At 48.1% G+C, this 20,808-nt stretch overlaps 1 protein-coding gene across 3 annotated transcripts in view; it reads right to left on the bottom strand.

Moving 5' to 3' along the window:
* Positions 1-20,808, bottom strand: part of RALGDS (ral guanine nucleotide dissociation stimulator) — a 92,197-nt gene that overhangs the window by 63,727 nt on the left and 7,662 nt on the right. The window contains exon 1 of one of the 3 annotated variants that reach the window (XM_080990604.1): positions 12,706-13,082. The exons of 1 other annotated variant lie outside the window; for it this stretch is intronic. In XM_080990604.1, the coding sequence (XP_080846730.1) occupies positions 12,706-12,876 (171 nt within the window). In that variant the 5' untranslated portion in view covers positions 12,877-13,082. Of the gene's footprint in view, positions 1-4,228; positions 4,569-12,705; positions 13,083-20,808 lie in introns of those variants that run through there. One more of the 3 variants, XM_080990606.1, reaches the window with a different exon arrangement.

The raw sequence follows: 20,808 nt of genomic DNA, 5'->3' as shown, positions 1-20,808 counted from the left end.
CTTTGGGTGGCTTAGGGCTTGAACCACCCTGTCTCCAAAACAGGGAGTTATGGGATGATTAACTCTTTGTTGGGCTTTTAGTGATGTCATGCTGTTATGCATTATGTTTTTGTCTTACAGAGCAGGGCAGGCAGGGGAGGCAAAAACACGAATTGCAGAAGGACATAGGAAGCTTCTTTATAGATGGAGTAAGACCATTCATCTATCTAGCTCAGTATTCTGTACACTTACTGGCAGCAGCTCCTTAGGATTTCCAGACAGGGCGTCTCTTTCCCAGCCCTACCTGCAAATGCCACTGGGGATCAAACCTTCTGCTCTGCCACAGACCTCCTCCAAAAATAACATAAGGTTCCAGGCCTCATGGTTCTAAACAAAGGGCTAATATAAATAGGAACCAGCCTTGTATTGAGTTAAACTAATCAGCTCATCTAGCTCAGTACTGTCAACACTGTCTGGCAGCAGCTCTGCAGGATTTGGGGCAGGAGTCTCTCCCACCCCTGGGCCTGGAGATGCTGTTGGGGATTGAACCTGGGACATTTTGCATGCCTAAGGGCCACATTCCTTTGTGGACAACCACCCAGGGGCCACATGACCTGTGGCAGGCCAGAACAGAAGGCGCATGTGGGCGAAGCAGCTAATGCGATTTTTAAACTCTTGTACAATATGTACATTTCTGCACACACAGCTTTCTCTCTATCTTCCATCCAGGCATGCATCCTTCCAGGGGCCACATAATTGTGGTCGGCAGGGCCAGAGGCAAAAGTGAGTGGAGCAAGTAATGTGAATTTATGAAGCAGGTGAGGGGTGTGGCTCTAGAGGGGGCATGGCCTATAGACAGTCCCAAAAAGCCAGAGAGATAGGCCTTGATGGCCATATTGGCCCCTAGACCTGACGTTTCTCCTCTGTTTGTCCTGCCAGCTTTCCCCACCCTTGCATGATGAAGTGCTCCTGCAGGAATAGGATGCTTCCTTTTATGACGTCACACTATTTTGTCATCTGGCTCACTGTCATCTATTCTAACTGGAAGTGGGTGTATGGGGTGTCCCTGCTGCTCTTTCCAGTGAACTGGAAATGCCAGACATTGAATCTAGCTCCTTCTGCCTGCATATTTTTCTCACTCCTCTAATGTCATTTATTAAAGGAGGACCCTCGTAGCAAAACACAGGCCCCACCTGCACAATACATTTAGAGCAGTATCATACCACTTTAAAGAGTCATGGCTTCCTACTCCCCCCCGCGCCACCCCTAAATAACCCTAAGACCCTTGTAGTTTGTACAGGGTGCTGAGAAATGTTAGGAGACCAGCTATTCCCTCCTCACACAGAGCTACAATTCCCAGGGTGGTTTAACAATAAACCCCTCTTCCCAGAGAACTCTGTACAGCCACACCAAAAGTCAAAGGTTTTCATATGCCCTGTGCCAAAACTGATCTTGTCCTGCATTGGCTGCTTGGCAGATCTCACATGGTATTTTCTCAGAGCCAATTCAGAGAGAGGTCAAGAATAATAGTCCTCCCTCTGAATAGGTGCATGGAAATCTTAGTGCTTCCACTCTTGATTGGGGGGGAGATATTCGCTTCCATTCTAATTTTCACCTGCCAAAACAATACATGAATCAGAACACACAGTCATCCTTTGAAATTCCTTCTCTGAATTTTGCAATGCAGTTGCCCAATCATGTCATGCACTTAAAAAATGCACATGGTAAAGTAAAGTGTGCATTAAAAAAGCATATATTATTGAAAGTAGCAATGTCATATTTGGGGAAATACCATGCAAAAATGTGTACACAGGCGAATGGGAGTTACATTCTGAGGATAGCACATAAAGACAGAATCGCACAAAGTCAAAACACATTGGGTTCAATAGCGGGTGGGACTGCTAATGCCAAAGTCTTTTTTCCTGGACACCCACCCCCTTTCTGCTACCTCCTTTTTTGCCAAGTGTGTAAAGCTGAATTGCGAGTTACCTGTATTCAGTAAAATTCCATACAAAAAAGGGTATACCAGGAAGAATTCACACTAAAATGTTGATTAAAGTTTCTTCTTCTTCTTCCTGTATACATAGAAATGTAAGGCTGTCATCATGCTACAGTTGCACTACAGGTGGCCCAAGTGAGCTTTTTAACAGCTGGGGAAGGTGCTCCACAAAGCAGTTTGGCAAACTGCTCTGTAAAGTACTTTCCCCTCCTTTAAAAGGGGTTGCAGTTGTGGGAAACTGTGAGGGGATAGGTTGGGGGTGGAAGAGGTGGAAGAGGAGGGGGTTTGGAGGACAGGCAGTTGGCAAAGGGGCTGGAGGGGAGATGGGGTTGGCAAGTGGAACAAGAAAGAATCGTAGCCCCTAGGTTTTGTTTTGTTTTTTTAAATCAAAAACTGAATTTCAGATTGGAAAAACGAGAAACTGAAATGGACACATTCACTTCCTCCTACCCTGATGCTGGCCATGCCTTTCCTGAAAAGCACACTATGCATAGCACTCATGGAGTCATATTGCACTCCCCCCTTCCCGAAGTTTACTGAAATGCATGGTTTCCCTCTGTCACCACCACCACCTCCTGACACCTGTCCCCCACCATTACAATGACATGGATTCTTGCAAGTTAATAACCACGATAGATCTGGGGCTGGAAGTAACTGGATTCCTGCCCCACTCCCCACCTTAAGTCATACAGCAGCAACCAGCAGAATGCAGCAAAGCTTGGAGAAGAGTCCAGCAGAAGATCCAGCAAAAAGAAAGTAATTTATAGCTGTGCCTAGAGGGACAATTCTGCTCTGCGGACAGAATTCCACTTCTGAAATTCTACTCCCTCAACCACCCTGTCTTGGCCCATCTCCAAGCAGCCCAAACGGGAATGCTCCCAAGTGCTGCAGAAGTAAATAGTGACACTTGCCACGCTCAGGGGGAAATAGGCAAAACAAGGTAGTAGAGAGCATTTACTCTGCATGCAAAAGATCCTAGGTTCAAACCCCAATGACATCTCCAGGTATGCTGGGAGGGACCCACTGCCTGAAACCCTGGAGAACCTCTGCCAGTCAGTGTAGACAGTACTGAGTTGGATGCAGCAATTGTCTGACTTGGTGTAAGGCAGCTTCCTACTTAAATCAGCTCTCAATTTCAGAAACATGAGGACTGGAACCTCACTATTGTTATGGGAAGGGGCTGTATTCCATGATAGAGCATCTGCTTTGCATGCAGAAGCCCCCAGGTTCAATCTCCAATGGCATCTCTAGGTCTGGGAAAGACCCCCCCCCCATCTGAAACTTGGACGGGCACTACCAGTGACAGCTATCAAGAGACTGAGCTAGACAGACCAATGAGGGGCTGACTTGGTGCAAAGCACATTCCTGGTTTCCATAATCTACGGCACACTTCAGGTAGTGACTACAAATGTAGGAAACTCTGGGAGAAATCTTCCCAGTGGCTTTCTTTTCTAAGAGAGTAAAGCCATATCTCTCATACGACGGCACTTCAAAGCAGAACGACACCTGCTGTTACAGAGGTCCACGCTACCCCTCAGAGCTTCTTGGTAATTTTCTAAGTTAACGTTGGCCAAGAGGCAAGGTGCTTTGGGCAACAGATTGCAAATGCTGCATAGGGCACCAGAGCAAGGCAAATGGGACAGGGATGGATCTAACTGAGAGGGAATTTCTTTTGCCCAAGAGCATGATGCACATCCACCAATATGTGTATGAAATTTTGATTTTCCATCACTCCATCCAAAATTCATAAGCCATGTGCATCTGGCCAATGGCCCATCCAGTCCAGCACCCTGTTCTCACAGCTGCCAGCCAGATGCCCATAGGAAACCAGCAAGCAGGATCTGAGTGCAAGAGCCCTCTCCCCTCCTGTGGTTTCCAGGAACTGGCATTCAGAAGCATTGCTGCATCTAATGGTGGACAGCCATTGTGAACAGCAGCCTTCGATAGCCCCTCTCCACCATGAATTTGTCCAGTCCTCTTTTAAAGCCACCCAAGTTTATGGCCATCACTGCCTCCTGTGGGAGTGAGTTCTACAGCTGTCTGAAGAGTTCTACAGCTGTCTTGAATCTTTCAACATTCAGCTTCAACATTCAACTATTAGAACCCAGGAACCCACTGAGACAGAAAGAAAACCAGGCAGTCAAACGAGCCCTTTGCCACCCCAAAGCATCCAGAGTCTCTGGAGCCCAAACTCTGCCGCCACCACCACCACCCCAGAGCTCCCCCACCTAGCACGTGGGCAATACTCACATCGTCGTCCTGCACGCTCAGGGGAATATCCAGCATGCACATCTGGAAGGGCTGCACGAGCGCCTTCTGCATATTGAACAAAGGTTTGGCCTCCATCTTCCAGCAGGGTGAGAGACTCTCCTCCTCCTCCTCCTGTCCACCTCCCAGAGTTCTGGCTTTTCTCCAGCCAAAGTCCTCCGGGTCCCTGCAGCTGATACCCTTACTGCCGTGGAAGCATCTTCATCAACGAGATGCTGTGTCTGTAACTGCTGCAAGCGAAGGTTTCCTCTTATTTCCTCTCCTTGGCAAATCAAAGGGGAGTCAGCAGGGAGAGGTTTCCGTGCGCGTGTCCAGGCGCAAACACACACACACACACACACAGAGAGAGAGAGAGAGAGAGAGAGAGAGGGAGAGCCCCCTCTCTGGGCAAAGCGTGTAGGGTGCTCCCCTTTCGTCTCACACCCACTTCCCAGCTGCCCTGCCGTCCCTTCGCTCTGCTACTGCTCAAGCGCCTACTGCATGCAGCTCCCTGTACTCATCTACATGCCTGGCACTTGCATCGCACCAAGACGTTGCAATGTCTGCCTCCAAAGGCACAACAGGTTTGGGTCCCCCCCCCCCCCGCCTTCAGTTGGCTGTTGGAAGTCTGCGGCAACAGACCCAGCGGTTTCCCCGCAGTCCTCCGTTGCAGGCAAAAGCAGGAGAGCTGGAAAGGGGGTCGAGGGGAGGGGTGGTCGACGCAGCCACCATCACCCGCGGCCCCCTCCATTCTCCGCAGTGCATCCTTTTATTGTTTTCCAAAGGATCACATCCTTAGATCCCAAGGGCACCATGGTGAGTGGGGAGAGGAGAAGATTGAATAATTCATACCTGTTCAAGGCCAGGGAGATTCCCAAATACGGTACATTGTCCACCAAAAAAAAGGTACGTGTTATTTGCACCCAGTTTTGTAAACACGCACTGCATTTGCAAATGGCACAGATGCCTTCATCGTTCGGTCTCAAGCATTGATGAAGGAACCGATCGCCCTCCAGATGTTGCCAGATTATGACTAGGAATACATTCAGTTCAGCTTGAATTTTAATGAGAAGCTACAAGGATTCACAGTTTCTCAAATAATATGCAAACCAAACCAAACCTCAGCAACCCTTCAGAATTCACACTCTTCCAAATTTTGCAGTGTGGTTTGCCAACCAAAGAATGTTTACAAAAATGCCTCATCTTAGGGGAAAGTGACATAGAATTGACTATATTAGTTAAAATAACATATAAAATGCAGTATATTAAGGCAGCAGTCATCAACCTTTTCAGACCTAGGACCCACTTCCAACCCAAACATGTATTTGGAGACCCATTTATTAATCTTCCACCATATATTTGCATGGTGGTAATGCTCCTGCTGTGCCCAACCTTGGATCAGGCTATGACCCACTAACAGGTCCCTACACACCAGCTGCATTAGGAGAAATCACTTGCAACATGTTTATTAAGAGAAATTCCACTGAAATGCTGGCAGTTTTAGAAAATAATGAATTCACAAACTGATGCCAAAACGTGGCGATCTCCCCTTAAGATTGCAAAAAGGAGAAGCTGAAATTGACATATTTGTCCACCTTTAGCTACAACTCCCATCATCCCAGACCATTAACCATGAACATAAGAAGACCGGCCTGGCTGCTGGATCAGGCCAATGGGCTACCAAGTTCAGCATCCTGTTCTTACACTAGCCAACCACGTACCCCCAATGAGAAGACTGCAAGCAGAACCTGACTGCAACAGTGTTATTCCTATTTGCAATTCTCTACATTTGGTATACAGAGGAGATAGAACATAAGAAATTCCTTGCTGGATTGGGCCAGAAACTCATAGAGGATAGCATCCTGCCCTCACAATGACCAACCAGCAGGAGCCAAGTGCAACAGCACTCTCCCCACTCGCAATTCTTAAGATTCGTACTTGATGTTATCCACTACAGACTCTGCTTTCTAACCACTAGACCACAATAGGTAACTGGCATACCCATTTCCCAGCTGGGAAACTGAGGCTGAGAGAATGACTTGCCTAGTGCATGTTCCAGAATGGGAATTCTGATCCCAACTACTGATTATGCCTCCCCACAACTTGAAAGTGCAATTTGTTTGCTCAGAAGTGATTCCTATTGTGTTTCAGTGGGACTAACTCCCAGGTAAAGTGGTTATATAGGACTGCAGTCTTAATGAGAATGTTGCCGGATTTCCGTCATCAAAGGCATTGTTATGATCCACAGGCTGTTTCCTCTCCCTGTTACATACTCTCGTGTCAGAGGGCAGAATCAAAAGGTTTTTAAGCAAGGGGGCTATGGAAACAAACTTGGCCAAAAGCAACAAGGGGCACTTGTTTTGAGGAAATCCCCACCCCTTCTGAATTGTCTAGGGGCTCTAAGCATCCTTCTTCCAAGGTAGGTCAGTGGGAAGGGGATAGAACATAATCCTGTCCAGGAGCCAAGCAGTGCCATTGGCAAATTTGTTTTTCGTTGTCTGACCTGAACATGCTATAAAAAGATGTAGTTGGGCACGGAATCCACTCAGTCACTATTCTGTTATGACCACTGTTCTGCATGGTAAACAGTTTGGTTAGCAACAAACCTTTTGTATATATTAATGGGCCCAATCCATTCATTGGAGTGGAGGTTGGTCCATTAGGCAACTGAGGGAACTGCCCCACCAACCTTAATCTGCCCTCAGCCAGCCCCCACCTGCCTGCTTTCTTTCTTACAACCAGTCCAGGGGGTGGCCCTGCCTGTCAGCTTCCTCCTCCTTAGTGTAAATGTTGCCCCTTGAACCCCTCAGGAGGAAAGAGGATGGGGAGAAAACTAGAATTAGTTGGCTCTGCCTGCCATTGGCCCTGGTGTCGCCTACTGTTAGGCTCCCTGCCTTCTGCCCTACCTCCCTCACAATGGGTACCAACCATCACAGAGAGCACCTGCTCCCACACCATCCTGCTTGCACCTTAAGTTCTGTTTCAGAGGGTCTCCCAGTGTATCCATCCCCTAGGTTGGTGTGGTTGGGTGGCCAACAAGGGAGAGGTCATTCTCTATGGTGGTTCCACAGCTACCAGAGGTTCCAGCTGAACCAAGAGATTCAAATGACAAGAGATTCTAAGTAAACATTAGGAAGAGCTTCCTGGTGGCAAGAAACTTTCCACAGTGGAACAGACTTTCTCGGAAGGTGGTGGACTCTTCTTCATTGGAGGCTATGAAACAGAGGTTAGGTGTTCATCTTTCAGGGAGTCTTCAGCTGTGATTCCAGAATTGCACAGGGGTGGTCTTGATGGTCCCTGGGGTCCCTGCAAATTCTACAATCCTATGATTATATGACAATGGGTGAAGTTTTGGATCTCCCACAAAAGTGGGAGACAATTCACACGCTCAACCATCAGTAGGTTGCTGAGTGATGTGCATTTGTGTGTGAACTGGGCCTTTCTCAAGGGCAGAGGAAGGGGGTGGAGGGTGAGTGGGAAACCAGATAGATCTGCTAGTCCACTCCAAGTCGTAATCCCCAATGGAATACTGCCATGCTGTCCAGAATATGCATGCAAAATTAATCTGCAATCAAGACCTTACACAATGCTGGCTGGCCTCTTAATAGGTACAGACATCAATTAGCAATGCAAAACAAACAGATAACGAGCATTAAAGAAGGGGGGAAACACATTAGGTTTTTCTCAGGGATTCAGAAGCATGATTAGCACTTGCTGGAGGAGGGGGGCTTTTTACCCACCCCCATCCAAAGCCAACCAGCACCAAAATATCTTACAGACATTGGCTGCTGCTGCTGCTGCTGCTTCAGCTCCAGGAAAGAAAAAAAATGCAGACGGCTTTGGGTTTCCCCAGTTCCCCTCCATCCGCCAGGCGAGTACCACGTACTGTCTCCATGGAGACAGCTGCATGCAAAGTTGCTGTGCTGATGGAGCACACTACAATGCAGGATACGGCCCCCTTGTGCACAATAAGATCAGTTGGTTTGCAGGTGGTGGTAGGGAATCTCTAGGAGGCTGTAAAGATGCTGATTTGGAGAGCACAGCCAGCAGCTAAATTCCTCGTTTAACACCTCTAATGACTAGGCTTCCAGGCTTTAATGGATTTAATCAGTAGATCAGCTATGGTGAATCTCTGGCCTGCCAGGCCTCTGCATTTGGTCCGCAAGGCAGCTTCAGAGAAGCCATGCCACAGCTGCCCTGCACACCATATGCAGTACAGGTTAGCATCAGAAGTGAGATAGGAACAAACTGAAAAAATTGCCAGTATAGTGTAGTGGTTGGAGAGTTGGGCTAAGACATGGGAGAGACCAGGGTTCAAATCTTCCTCCCTCGGCCACGAAGCTCAGTGGGTGCCCTCAGGCCAGTCACTGCCTCTCTCATCCTAACCTACCTCACAGGGTGCTTGTTATCAAGATGACATGAGGAGAGAACCATTAGCCACCATTTTGAATTGAGATGTGAGACTGAACCTTTCAGAACTGCACTGATTTTAACCAACTTTTGTGTGATCGTTCCTGAGATCAAGCCACAGTTTTTCATCTATGTTTGGATACAGTCGGATAGCATTCTGAATCAACTGCGCTGATTTTAACCATTGATGTTTTGGTTTCTTAGAACAACTGAGCAAAGTTTAGAAGTCACCTTGGCAATTGCATGGCACATAAATAAATAAACAAATCATATCTCAAAAGGCAAGGGCTGGTCCCACTCTTGCTTATTTCAATCTGATGGATCCTGGGAACTGAAGTTACTGGGGAGTGCAGCTTCATGAGGGGGAAAACTACGGTTCCCAGGATACTTTGTGGGAAACCGCATGGTTTAAATGTATGGCAAGCATGCAGCCAAAGCACAATCTCGTTGCATCCTTCCTGATAACACCAGTTCGACTCAGCAGACTTTCACCTGAGGTGTCCCTGAATGCTGAATGTGTTAAGTTTTCATAGCCACTCCCCTCCCCTTTTGCTGGGAAATCCAGAAAGCCTTTGCTAGCAGAACAGCTGATGTTGAGGAATGTCTTTGGCCTCCAGGCATGGAGAGAGGAATCTCACGTCATCTGTGGCAGGCAGGCAGGCAGGCAGGCAGGCAGGCAGGCAGGCAGGCAGGCACATACACACAGACATAAAACTGTGCTGTGTGCTATTAGAGCCACTGGGGGTTGACCCCAAGAGATGTCACTTTGTGCCACTTTTTCCTAGCCCCCCCCCCCCCATTTAAGTCCCACAAAACCCTGTGCTGTAGGTTAGAGCTTCATATCTGAGTGGGGATTTGAATCCTTGTCTCCCGAGTCCTTATCTGACATTCTAACCACTACACAGGAGGCACAGGTTACAGCAACAGCTAAGGCGACATTTTTCCACCTTCGCCGCATCAAGCAGGTGGTCCCTTACCTTTCCCGCCCCGACCTGGCCACAGTGATCCATGCGACGGTCACCTCCAGGCTTGACTACTGTAATTCGCTCTACGCGGGGCTGCCCTTGAAGCTGACCCAGAAACTCCAGCGGGTGCAGAATGCTGCAGTGAGGCTCCTCACAGGGTCCCTGCCATGGGAGCATATTCACCCAGTGCTTTTCCAGCTGCACTGGCTCCCGGTGGAGTACAGGGTCAGATTTGAGGTGCTGCTTTTGACCTTTAAAGCCCTTCACGGCCTAGGACCCTCGTACCTACGGGACCGCTTCTCCCGGTATGCCCCGCAAAGGACCTTAAGGTCCATGAATAATCATAGTTTAGAGGTCCCGGGCCCTAAGGAAGTTAGATTATCCTCCACCAGGGCCAGGGCCTTCTCAGTGATGGCTCCGACCTGGTGGAATGCTCTGTCCCTGGAGACCAGGGCCCTGCAGGATTTAACTTCCTTCCGCAAGGCCTGTAAGACAGAATAATTACTTTCAATGGCTTTCAATTTGAACCCGGCCTGATATTTTGTTCTTTTTCCTTCCCTCCCCCTCCCCTTTTTGTGAAGATTGCCTGCTCTGGGATCCCACAGCTGGTTCTTCCCTGGTCTCCTCGCTGGCCCAAGTGGGACTAATTTAGCCAGCTAGCCCTGGTGATCATCTAATGTTTATTGGATGGATTTCCCCCCTAAATTGATTTCTGATTTTTGATTTTATTGTTATTTACGCTTTAAATCATATTTTATGCTGGTTTTTTTGTTTGTTTTGTTTTTTGTAGCATCAATTGAGTGTTTTAAATTTGTTGTTAGCCACCCTGAGCCCAGTTTCCTGAACTGGGAAGGGCGGGGTATAAATAAAAAAATATTATTATTATTATTATTATTACCCCACACTGCTCCTCCTCAGCTGAACCATGCAGATTGAGCGGTATTGTCATGGTTCAAGGACACAATCCACCCATGCCAAAAGCACTCAAGGAGGGTGCAGAGAAGGACTGTTGAGGAGTGTGGCCTGGGGAGAGTCCCAAGGACCAAATAGAGAGGCATGGAGGGCCACATCAGGCCCCCAGTCCTAAGATTTCCCACCCCTATCCTACAGACTCCCACTAGGGCCCCAAAGATCTCCATGATGAAGGTGTATACTTTGCACTCAAATGACCCAGGCCAACCCTTTGCAGTCTGAGCCCTATAAAACAAAGTCAAAACAATGCTTGGCAACTTAACAGGTTGCGTCATGAAGTTTATGCTGTGCCTTGCGTATATGATCCGTTTATCTTCAAGGGAGAGTTGTGACTGCATCATAGTCTCAGCCTTAACCTTATTGTGTGAACAAAAGCTTGACGATGCCATTATTCTGCGACCTTTTGAGAATACTCTGCAACCTCTCCTTAATAGCTTTCCTAAGGTGTTTTTTTTTATTGCCACAATGGACTTGTTTTTTTTTAAAAAATAAGCTTTCTTCTTCCTCCTAATTTTCTCACTTAAAAAAATTAAATCAATAAACCCACAGATGTTCCAGTTTATCCTTTCTGTCTTGGTTTCATTATGCTGTATAGCTCAAGAGTACCCCTTTGGACAGAAATAGCACAACCAATGTAAGGAATAGGGTTGTCAGGTCAGGAGCATCCCAGACAGTGAGATTTCAGGGCCCAAACCTGAGATCTAGGGTGGGCTCTGGTGACATCATGGATGGAAGCCCCTTGTGATGTAATGGGGTGGCTTTTCGAGATGAAGGTTAATGTGGTGGTGGGTGGGCTATAATTTGCAACCAGCTTCTGCTGGGCTGCATGCACAGTCTTCTTAATTGGTTTTTATTGTTCGAGAAGGCACTCTCACCCACCTAGAGATGCCAACCAGTGGATGGTGCCAACCAGTGGATAGTGATGTGTTGATGGTCCAGTATAAATCCACCACTAATGTGCTATTATTGTGCCAATAACATTTCATAAAAGAATAGATCCACACAAAAAACCCCACAGCAGTCTAGAGGGGCCAAAACAAATTAGTCAGAATCAGGGCTTTTTTTTTGAGCTGGAACTCATCGGAACTCAGTTCTGGCACCTCTCAGGTGGGCACCATTGCCATAATCAGAGAACAAGGGAGATGTTTGTGGTGAGTTCTGGCACCTCTTTTCTTAGAAAAATAGCACTGCTCAGAATACTTGCTGATTTACTTCAAATCACTCAGAGATTTATTGCTAGATCTTGATCAGCTTTCTGCCCACAGAGGAGATCCATGTCCAGGTCTCAGCTCATTCACGCTAATTCAGGAGGGAGTTTCAGACCAAAGAACATCTCTCAATCATACCCCTTTTTTGGAACAACAAGACTCAACACCAGAGGACTTGTGGGAGGATAACAGAAGTCACTGGAAAGGCCGATAAAACCTAACCAGCCTTAGGGTAAAATAAATGGAGAACTGAAGGATGAATAGCCATCCCCTTCCCTCCTCTTCCCCACTGTCAACGCTGAGAACTGTAAACTCTTGGTGGGCTAAGAGCTGGAGCTGTGCTAGCAGCCAACTCCTAAAACAGAATAGAGGTTTTGAAGGCTTCCAGCACCAGACCTATGTAAGAAGAAGAACGGATCCAATCCTGCCCTAGCCAATCAGCCATTATTGCTCTCTGTGCTAAGCTTCCCACCATAATCCTCTCCACCCTTGCTGGGCACTTGATGAGACTGTGCACCATTGTGCTGAGGACAGGGGTCTCCTCCCCCAAGTTCCTACCCCAACAACTGATAGAAAAGCATTCAAGGGTTTTTCTGAGTAGCAGAGCTGGAAGTTCTTTCCAAGGTCCAACAGAAATTACTTTCCCCATTTTTATTTTATTTTATTTGTTTGGGACAATCCACAGAAGGATCAAGCTGGATTTAAGCAGTATGGGGATTCAAACACAGAGTCTCAAATCCAAGGTAGAAAAGCATCCCCCAAAATGCTGCCCCCAGATACATGGAGACCACAGCTGCCATAAGTTATGCTAACTGGGGCTAATGGGATTATAGCCCCAGACACCCTGAAGACAGCATTTAAGGGAAATGATGACATAGAGCAACCAAACACACACTCACACCCATCTCCCAGCTGCCCATCTGACCTTCTTTCTGCCTTGGTAGCTCCTCAGGAACATCACGGAAACTGAAGTCTCCTCTCCCTTCACGAAACGCCTCCAAAAAGACCCTTTTCTTGAACATGCCTGCCTCTTCGGTGGGGTAGCTCTGGCCCTGGATATTTTCCATCCTCGAGGAAGCTCGCTCACATTCTTCATGCCTCGCTCCTTCCAAAACAATGAGTAACACCACCTCCCCACCGCGGCACTCACACTCCCTGACGGACATGGCCTCACCTGGATGAAGCATGCTTAATATGTCCCTCCCCGTGACCTGGAACGTGGAGTCAGGCAAGGGAGGAGCTAAGGAACTAGGCAACCTGGCTGTTTATCGCGACAACATAACCCTCCAGCTAAAAGCTCCCGAAGCGTTAAATGCAAGAGGTACATGTTTAAAAGTGCAGGGGGAAGGGGGTGGGGAACCTTACTTCTTCACACAGCCCATAGTTTAGATATGGAATTTGCTCCCATAAGAGGCAATGATGACCACCAAGGAGGATTTGATAAATTTACAGAGGAGGACAAGGCTGTCAGTGGCTGCTAGCCATGATGGCTGTTCTATCCAGTGGCGGAGGAAGGGGGGTGCGGTGGGGGTAGGCCGACCCAGGTGTCATCCCTGAGGGGGGTGACATTTGGCATGCCGCCCGCTTGCGACTCCCAAGCCTCCCTGAGTCCTGAAATGTCAAAATGAAGGGAGAAGGCCACCGGGAAAGCGGCACAGCTCCCCATCTTCCCTCGACAGATCGTTTTGACAGCTCTGGAGTTGGGAGAGGCTTGGGAGTCGCGGGCAGGTGGCGCGCTGAATGTCCGCCACCAGCGGCTTACTCTGCCCCCCGTGGGTGGCTCGCTCCGCCCCTCAGCTGCAGGGCGCGTGTGCCACTCCATGCACCTGACCAGCTATCCCGTGCCTGGGAGGGCACCCTCTGCGCTCTGCAGTGGCGTAGCGTGGGGGGTGCCAAGGGTGCCGGCCGCACCGGGCGCAACATCGGGGGGGCGCGAATCCAGAGGGAAGGGACAAGTTCCTTCCTCCGCCGGGCTCCCCGCAGCCACCGCCAGCCTTGCGCCCTAGCGCGCGCGCCCCCCGCCGCCGCCGCTGCGGCTGCGCTCCACTCACTGCTCGCAGGAGGAGCAGCCGCTGCAGCAGCGCCGACGCCGCCACCGACGCCTGGCCGGCACGGGCAGCCTCCGCACCCCGACGCGCCGCCGGGCCTCGCCGCGCCCTGCGCTCCCCAAAAACCTCCGAGAGGAAGCCGGTGGGCGGGCGAGGCCCGGCTAAGCCTCTCGCCAGCGGGTTAAGGGGCTTTCGGTTTTAAAAGGATTAGCTTGGGAAGGGGCGGGGGGGCTGCTCGCCGGCAAGCGCCTGCTCCGCGTTTCCAAAGGCGCTCGCCATCCGAGGGAGACGGAGCGCTTGCAAGGAACGGGCTCCGTGGAGCAGGTTAGGAAGAGATCCCTTCCCTGGCAGGCCGCCGGCTTCGCCAGCTGTTTCCCATTCACGATCAGGAGGAACTTCAGGCTGCTTTCAGCTTTGGTAGAGGGAATCTAAGCAAGGGGATGGAGCCGGTGCCCTGAGGAAAGGCGGCAGCATTGGGTTTGTTTTTAGTTTAGAGAAAAGGCAAGCAAGAGGCGACAGGAGAGAAGCCTGCAAAACTAAGGCATGGCAAGGAGAGAGTGGACAGAGAGGAAAGTTTTTATCCCTCTCTCTGTACAATATAACTCGTGGGCATCCAGTGAAGCTGAACGTTGGAACAGTGGTGTAGCGTGGGGGGTGCCAAGGGTGCCGGCCACACCGGGTGCAACATGGGGGGGGCGCGCTCGCACTCGGGTGCTAAAATCCACGGGTTAGGGGGCGCAAATTACTTGCCTTGCCCCGGGTGCTGACAACCCACGCTACGCCACTGGCGCTCTGTGACCCTCGGGAGCATGCCATGCCCCTCTCGGTAGCATGCCCTGCCCCCCTCAGGAGTCCGCCCGCCCTGAGTAGCGCGGGCATATGATCCGCCGCTGGTTTTATCTACCTCCACAGCATGCCTCTGAATACCAGCTGCTGTGAATCACAAGTGGAGAGAGTTGCTGTCAGGCTCAGGTCCTGCTTGTAAGCTTCCCATTGGGGCATCTGGGCCGCCACTGAGAACAGGATCCTGGACTAGATGGGCCACTGGCCTCATCCAGCAAGGCTCTTCTTATGTTGTTAATATTCAAAGAGGGACAGAGATGTGTGTGAACGTATGGATGTGTGTGTGGCTGGAGAATGGCCACATTCAAACCATGCATTAAACCACTCCAATAACACCAAATAATTCTGTAAGCTGTACATAATATATCTATGGGTGCTGAGAGTGGTTGGGAGATTCCCCTATTCCCCTCCCAGAACTACAATTCCAAAACGGTTTAACAATCAATTCCTCTTCCAAGGGAACTCTTGAGAATCACAGCTCTGTGAGGGGAATAGGAGCCATGGCTGTTTAAAGTGGTATCTGTGGTGTATTATCTGATACCTGGCGGGGAGGGGGATTGTTGCAAATAGCTATATAAGGAAACCACTCAACCTCCATTTCCTCAACTTTGAGGAAGGCAGCCTCTCTCCCCACTGCTTCCATAAGGCCTCCTTCCAATCCCAACTCAAGTTGGCTGTCCCACAGGGAGGGAAATGAAAGCAGAGGGAAGTTCATTTCAAGGGTATATACATCCCTTTCCCTGTCCCCAGGCTGGCCTGGATTTCTATGCACCATTTCACTTACAAGGAAGGAAAGTGAGGGGTGGGTGTTCAGGATGAAAGTGGGTCAGGATCCCTAGAGAGCTTTCTGTTGCTTTGATGGACACATGCCAGGCGGTGGAAAGGCCCTCGACTGACCTCCCTGTTAATGGGTCGGCATCAACTATGCTTTGCCTGAGACTGGGCCCCTTTCTGGAGCTCTGCCCGGATTCCTGGAGTAAAACTCAAGGTGCTAGAGGCTCAGAACTATGGAGAGAGGAAATTCAGCTGCTCAGAGATGGAAAAGGGCAGGAGATATTCCAGGCCTGGTTGTCGCTGGGGAGAAAAGGTGGCTGGTTTTTAAAGGGTCTAAATCCCAGAGGTATAGTGATCGACAACAGCCCCTCAAGACGAATCCAAGGTTGTGCACACATTGCACATTTAAAGCACATCCCTAGCCCAAATAATATTGGGAATTGCAGTTTGTTAGCATCTTCCTACATTCCTCTATGCTAGTGTCTCATAAAGTTGAAAGCATTGTTATTGCCTCATTCACTTGTGAGAAAAAGGAGGGCCTACCTGCATTCAGGCAGGGGACAGTCCTAACCTGGTCTGTAGATGTTGGAAGTATGGCTGTTATTGTGGCACTGGGACCTTCAGCGTGCAAAGCAAATGCTATTACCACTGAGTAAACCACATTAAATTCTTTGAAACCAAGAAACTGTCTTGTGTGGGCAACTATTATTAATTAATTAATTGGGAGGAATTCCACACATTCAATGGGTGCACAACACTGCTTCATGGTTTAGCACCAATCAAGTGTCTGTGTTTCCATTTTGGAGTCAAAGGGGTAATGTCATGTTGAATCCCCAGCCAACCAACCATACAATGGCGAGGCAGCTTTTGTGAGCACATTCAGGCCTCATTCAAGGGGGCAAATGGGAGCTCAGATCGCAATACCCAAAGCCCCCAGGTCCTTCTGCCAGGTTTGTCATGTCAGTGCTGTGAAGAAGGCGGAATGCATCTGCCGAACTTAAAAAAAAATCCCATTATATTGCCATGGCAACTAGGACAGGCTTTGAGGCCTGCTCGGAATTCCAGCCTCTGCCCTGCAAAAATAGGTCCCTGGAGGTGATGCCAGAGAACACCCTGCCATTACTAGTGCTGTGACCACAGCCCCAGGGCAATGTGGGATATGGCCCCATGGCATATCTTTACAGATAATGTACACGGGACATAGATGAAAAGGGTGGAATCTGAATTATTATTTTTTAAAAATATGAAGGCGAGGCCCAGAATGCAACAGCTATTCCCGCACCACCGGGACATGAGCTTGTGAGAACAGTGCCTAAACCAGATATGAGTAACCTATGGACCTCCAGAGATTGCTCAACTACAGCTCACACCAGCCCCAGCAAACATGGCCACGGGTCAGGGATGATGAGAGTTGTAGTCCAGCAACATCTGGAGGGCTACCTGCCAGTGGTGGGCAGAGCCAGAGGCAAACAAGGGACAGAGCCATGAATTTAATTTGGCTAGTTCCTATACATACTTACACACCCCTCTTGATCCTTCTCCCAGGCAAGCAAGAGGCATAATTAAAGTCCAAATGTTCCCCCAGGGCCGAAAAGATAACCAGCCGATAAGCTGAAGTCTCTCGACTACTCCAGCGTCTCTCCCTTCCTTTGTTGTTACATTCAGAGTTTAGATTGCAAGCGCCTTTGAGCAGAGACTTCTCTCTCTTTGCTTATACAAGCACCCAAATATCCTGATGTTTTGTACTCCAATTCCCATCAGCCCCAGCCATCAAGGCAAATGGTAAGGGATTAAAGGAATCATAGTCCAAAACATCTGCAAGGGCCATTACTATACATTGAGGAGTTACAGATGGGTAGCCGTGTTGGTCTGCCATAGTCGAAATAAAAATTTTTTCCTTCCTGTAGCACCTTAAAGACCAACTAAGTTAGTTCTTGGTATAAGCTTTCGTGTGCATGCACACTTCTTCAGATACACAGATGCACACTTCTTCAGATGTGTATCTGAAGAAGTGTGCATGCACACGAAAGCTTATACCAAGAACTAACTTAGTTGGTCTTTAAGGTGCTACAGGAAGGAAAAAATTTTTATTTATACATTGAGGAGTTTGCATAAATAAATCATCTTCAAGATTCCCATCCAGTGTTGACAGCAAAATGGCCTCTCTCTTTTTCCTCCAAAGGGAAAGAGAAAGATTGAGAAGAAAGCCAAGATCCTACTCCCTGAAAACTCAGTGGCACTTCAGGGTCAAGTCTCCAGAGATGGCCCATGGGCCAAATGCGTCACAGCTATTGGGAAATGTCCTCCTTGGTGGGAAAGGCGTTTTCTAACCCAATCCCTCAAGAGCCATTCTCAAGTTATTGCCACTTGCTATTTGCAAAGGAAATAGTTCAGGCCTGGATCACTCATCACGACACTGGGAGAGTAAAGGGCTTCTCCCAAGGAGCAAATGAGGGACAAAGGGCTATGCAGATAGTCACAGGTTCAATCTTCAGATAGGGCCAAGAGAGAATCATGCCTGAAATCCTGAAAGCCACTGCCAGTCCATGTTGACAGTATTGAACTAGATAAGCCAATGGGCTGGCTCTGTATAAGACAGTGTTCCATATGCCTACAAAGCTGTACAACAACCCATGTTCAACCACTTTCGGCTACTGGAGATGACCGCAGTGATCGGCCCTCAGAAAACTAGGGGCATGTTCACATTGCGACATTAGAGCATAGTGAAATTGATTCAGGGTTAGGTCCGTCCGCCCCCCCGAATTTCTCCCCCCCCCCAAGCTGTTCACATCAGCATGTCTTCATTAGAGTCAGATTTTCCCCATTTGTCTACACACCAGGGGTCTTTGACGGGTGTGCGTATCTTGACCGTCTGCAAAGGTGTTCATATCTTGGCTGAAGATGAATTAGGAACGGCTTGAAGACTGCAGTAAGTGTGAAGCTGGCTTGAGAAAACAATGCAACACACAGTTGTATTTTATAACAAAGTACAGGATACATATGCAGTTTGGATAACATCATGGGAACACAGATTAATAACCCAGGACTGGAAACATGGTGAGTCAGTGGGAATGTGAACACAATTTATATGTCAGTGAGAAGACTATGATCTATATCCAATGCTAGTCCTCCAATGCTATTAGACTCATTGAAATTAACAAACATAGGTAACTTAAACCCACTAATTTCAATGGAAAGTTAGATGGATTAATGCTAGATGGTAGCAGTACTTGGAATAAACTAGCTCAGGTCACATTCACACCATACATCTAAAGTGCTATGATACCACTTTAAGCAGTCTCAGCTTCCCCAAATTAATTATGGCAGCTATAGTTTGTTAAGGGTGCTGAGAGTTGATAGAAGACTCCGCTATTCCCCTCCTATTGCTATAATTTCCAGAGTGATTTAACAGTCAGTCCCTGTTCCCTGGGAACTCTGGGAATTATAGCAATAGGAGGGGGAATAGGGGAGTCTCCTACCAATGCTCAGCACCCTAAACAAACTAAAGTTCCCAGAATTCTTTAGGGGAAGCCATTACTTTTTTAAGTGCCGTTGTCGCACCATAAACATGTGGCGTGAATGTGGCCCCAGAATATCTGAACTATGCCTGAGAGTAGCTCCCATAACTGCCACATGAACAGAACATGAATTAAGTTTGCTTTGGGGTTTAATAAACCACAGCTTAGCGTTGCCATTTAATCCTTCAACAAATTCATGAGGCCTGGCGGCACAGTTTGATGCTTTGGTGTCAGACGGCAACCTTCATCATGTCCATTTCCTGTCTCCAGCACTGACAGAACTGAGATGAAGATGTCCAGACATTCCCACTGAGAGAACGAAAATAAGCCCCAGACATCCTGCGGAACAGGTGAGGCCCAGTTCCAAGAGGGACTTGAGATGCAGGCAGAAAGATAACCAGCTCCTCCTAGGCACAAATCACAAGAAACTTAAAAAGAAAAAAGTATTGTCCATTTTTGTGAGCTCAGTCCTGTCTAGAAGGTCAACCCATTTATCAAATTATCCAGCAGACAGGGTGCTGGTATTATTTTGCAGTTAAGTGTTTTTACCCCACCCCCAGCAACCTTTGGGAAAAAAGAAATTTATCCTGGATGCAGCCCGTCACCCTTGACGTCAAGCCCACATGCACAAACATTTTCTTTGACCGCTGGCCAAACGGTGCACGAGGCAGGAAGGACAAAAGAAAATTGATGTGGAGAAGATTCAATAGAGAAAACAAAAGCTCAGTGAAGACGTTTGATTGCACATGATGTCACGTGTGGAGTTGCTTTAGTGCAGGGATGGCCAACGTGGTGCCCTCCAGAAGTTGTTTGGCTACTACTTCTATCATCACTAACAACTGATCGTGCTTGCTGAGGCTGATGGCAGTTGTAGTCCCAACAACATCTAGAGAGCACCACGTTGCCTATCCCTGCTTTATTATTGCAGGCAAAATCAGTTGCACTGAGTTCTTATTTAAATCAACAGGACTAAAGTCATGACTACACAGGAATCCGCTTTATCAGAACATTGGTCCACCTAGCTCAGTATTGTCTACACTGACTGGCAGCAGCTCCCCAGGGTTTCAGGAAGGAGTCTCTCCTCCCTGGGCACTGAACCTCTGATCCAAAGGTAAAACAGCTAAAATCCAAGATTCCAGTCCTCATGATTCTGAAATATTTATATTCCACTATTCATTTTAAAAAAAACACCCAGAGCAGTTTACAACAACTATACAGTGAAGGCTGATTTAAACAGTCCCACTGAAACTTGTCTTCTGCTGAGTCAGCGTATTGGTCCATCTAGCTCAGTGTCATCTACACAGACTGCCAGCAGACAGGCATTCAGGCAGAAGCCCACCTGATCTGGAGATGCTGGAAGTTGAACAGGGAATGTTCTGCACACCAAGCAGAAGTTATAACACTCAACTAGAGGTAGACGTGGTGCTTAAAGGGCCATATCCTCATGAAATTTATTAGCATTTTAGTGCAAATTTCTCCTAACACACACACACACAGAGAGAGAGAGAGAGAGAGAGAGAGAGAGAGAGAGAGAGAGACCTATGTTTGGATGTAGCTTTGACTCAATAACACTTTTTTGCAGCCATTTCCCCATACAGAATGCACATTCGTATGCAATTTTCATTAAAAGATTCGTTTTTATGGTCACTTCTCCTCAATATATGCATTTTTGTAAACACTCTTTGGTTGGAGACTGGCATTGTAAAATTCATATATGTGTGAATTTCGAAAGATGGCTGAGTTTTGGTTCTCGTGTCAATTCAGAAAGCACAAATCAGGTTGCACCGCCTTTAAATGAGGACTGAATTCGATTTCTCCCCCCTCCCTTAATAACTTGTCCCCACT

Source organism: Podarcis pityusensis (genome assembly GCF_964106645.2).
Source record: "Podarcis pityusensis genome assembly, chromosome: Z".
NCBI classification, from domain to species: Eukaryota; Metazoa; Chordata; class Lepidosauria; order Squamata; family Lacertidae; genus Podarcis; species Podarcis pityusensis.
This window is presented reverse-complemented; position numbering and strand designations above follow the sequence as displayed.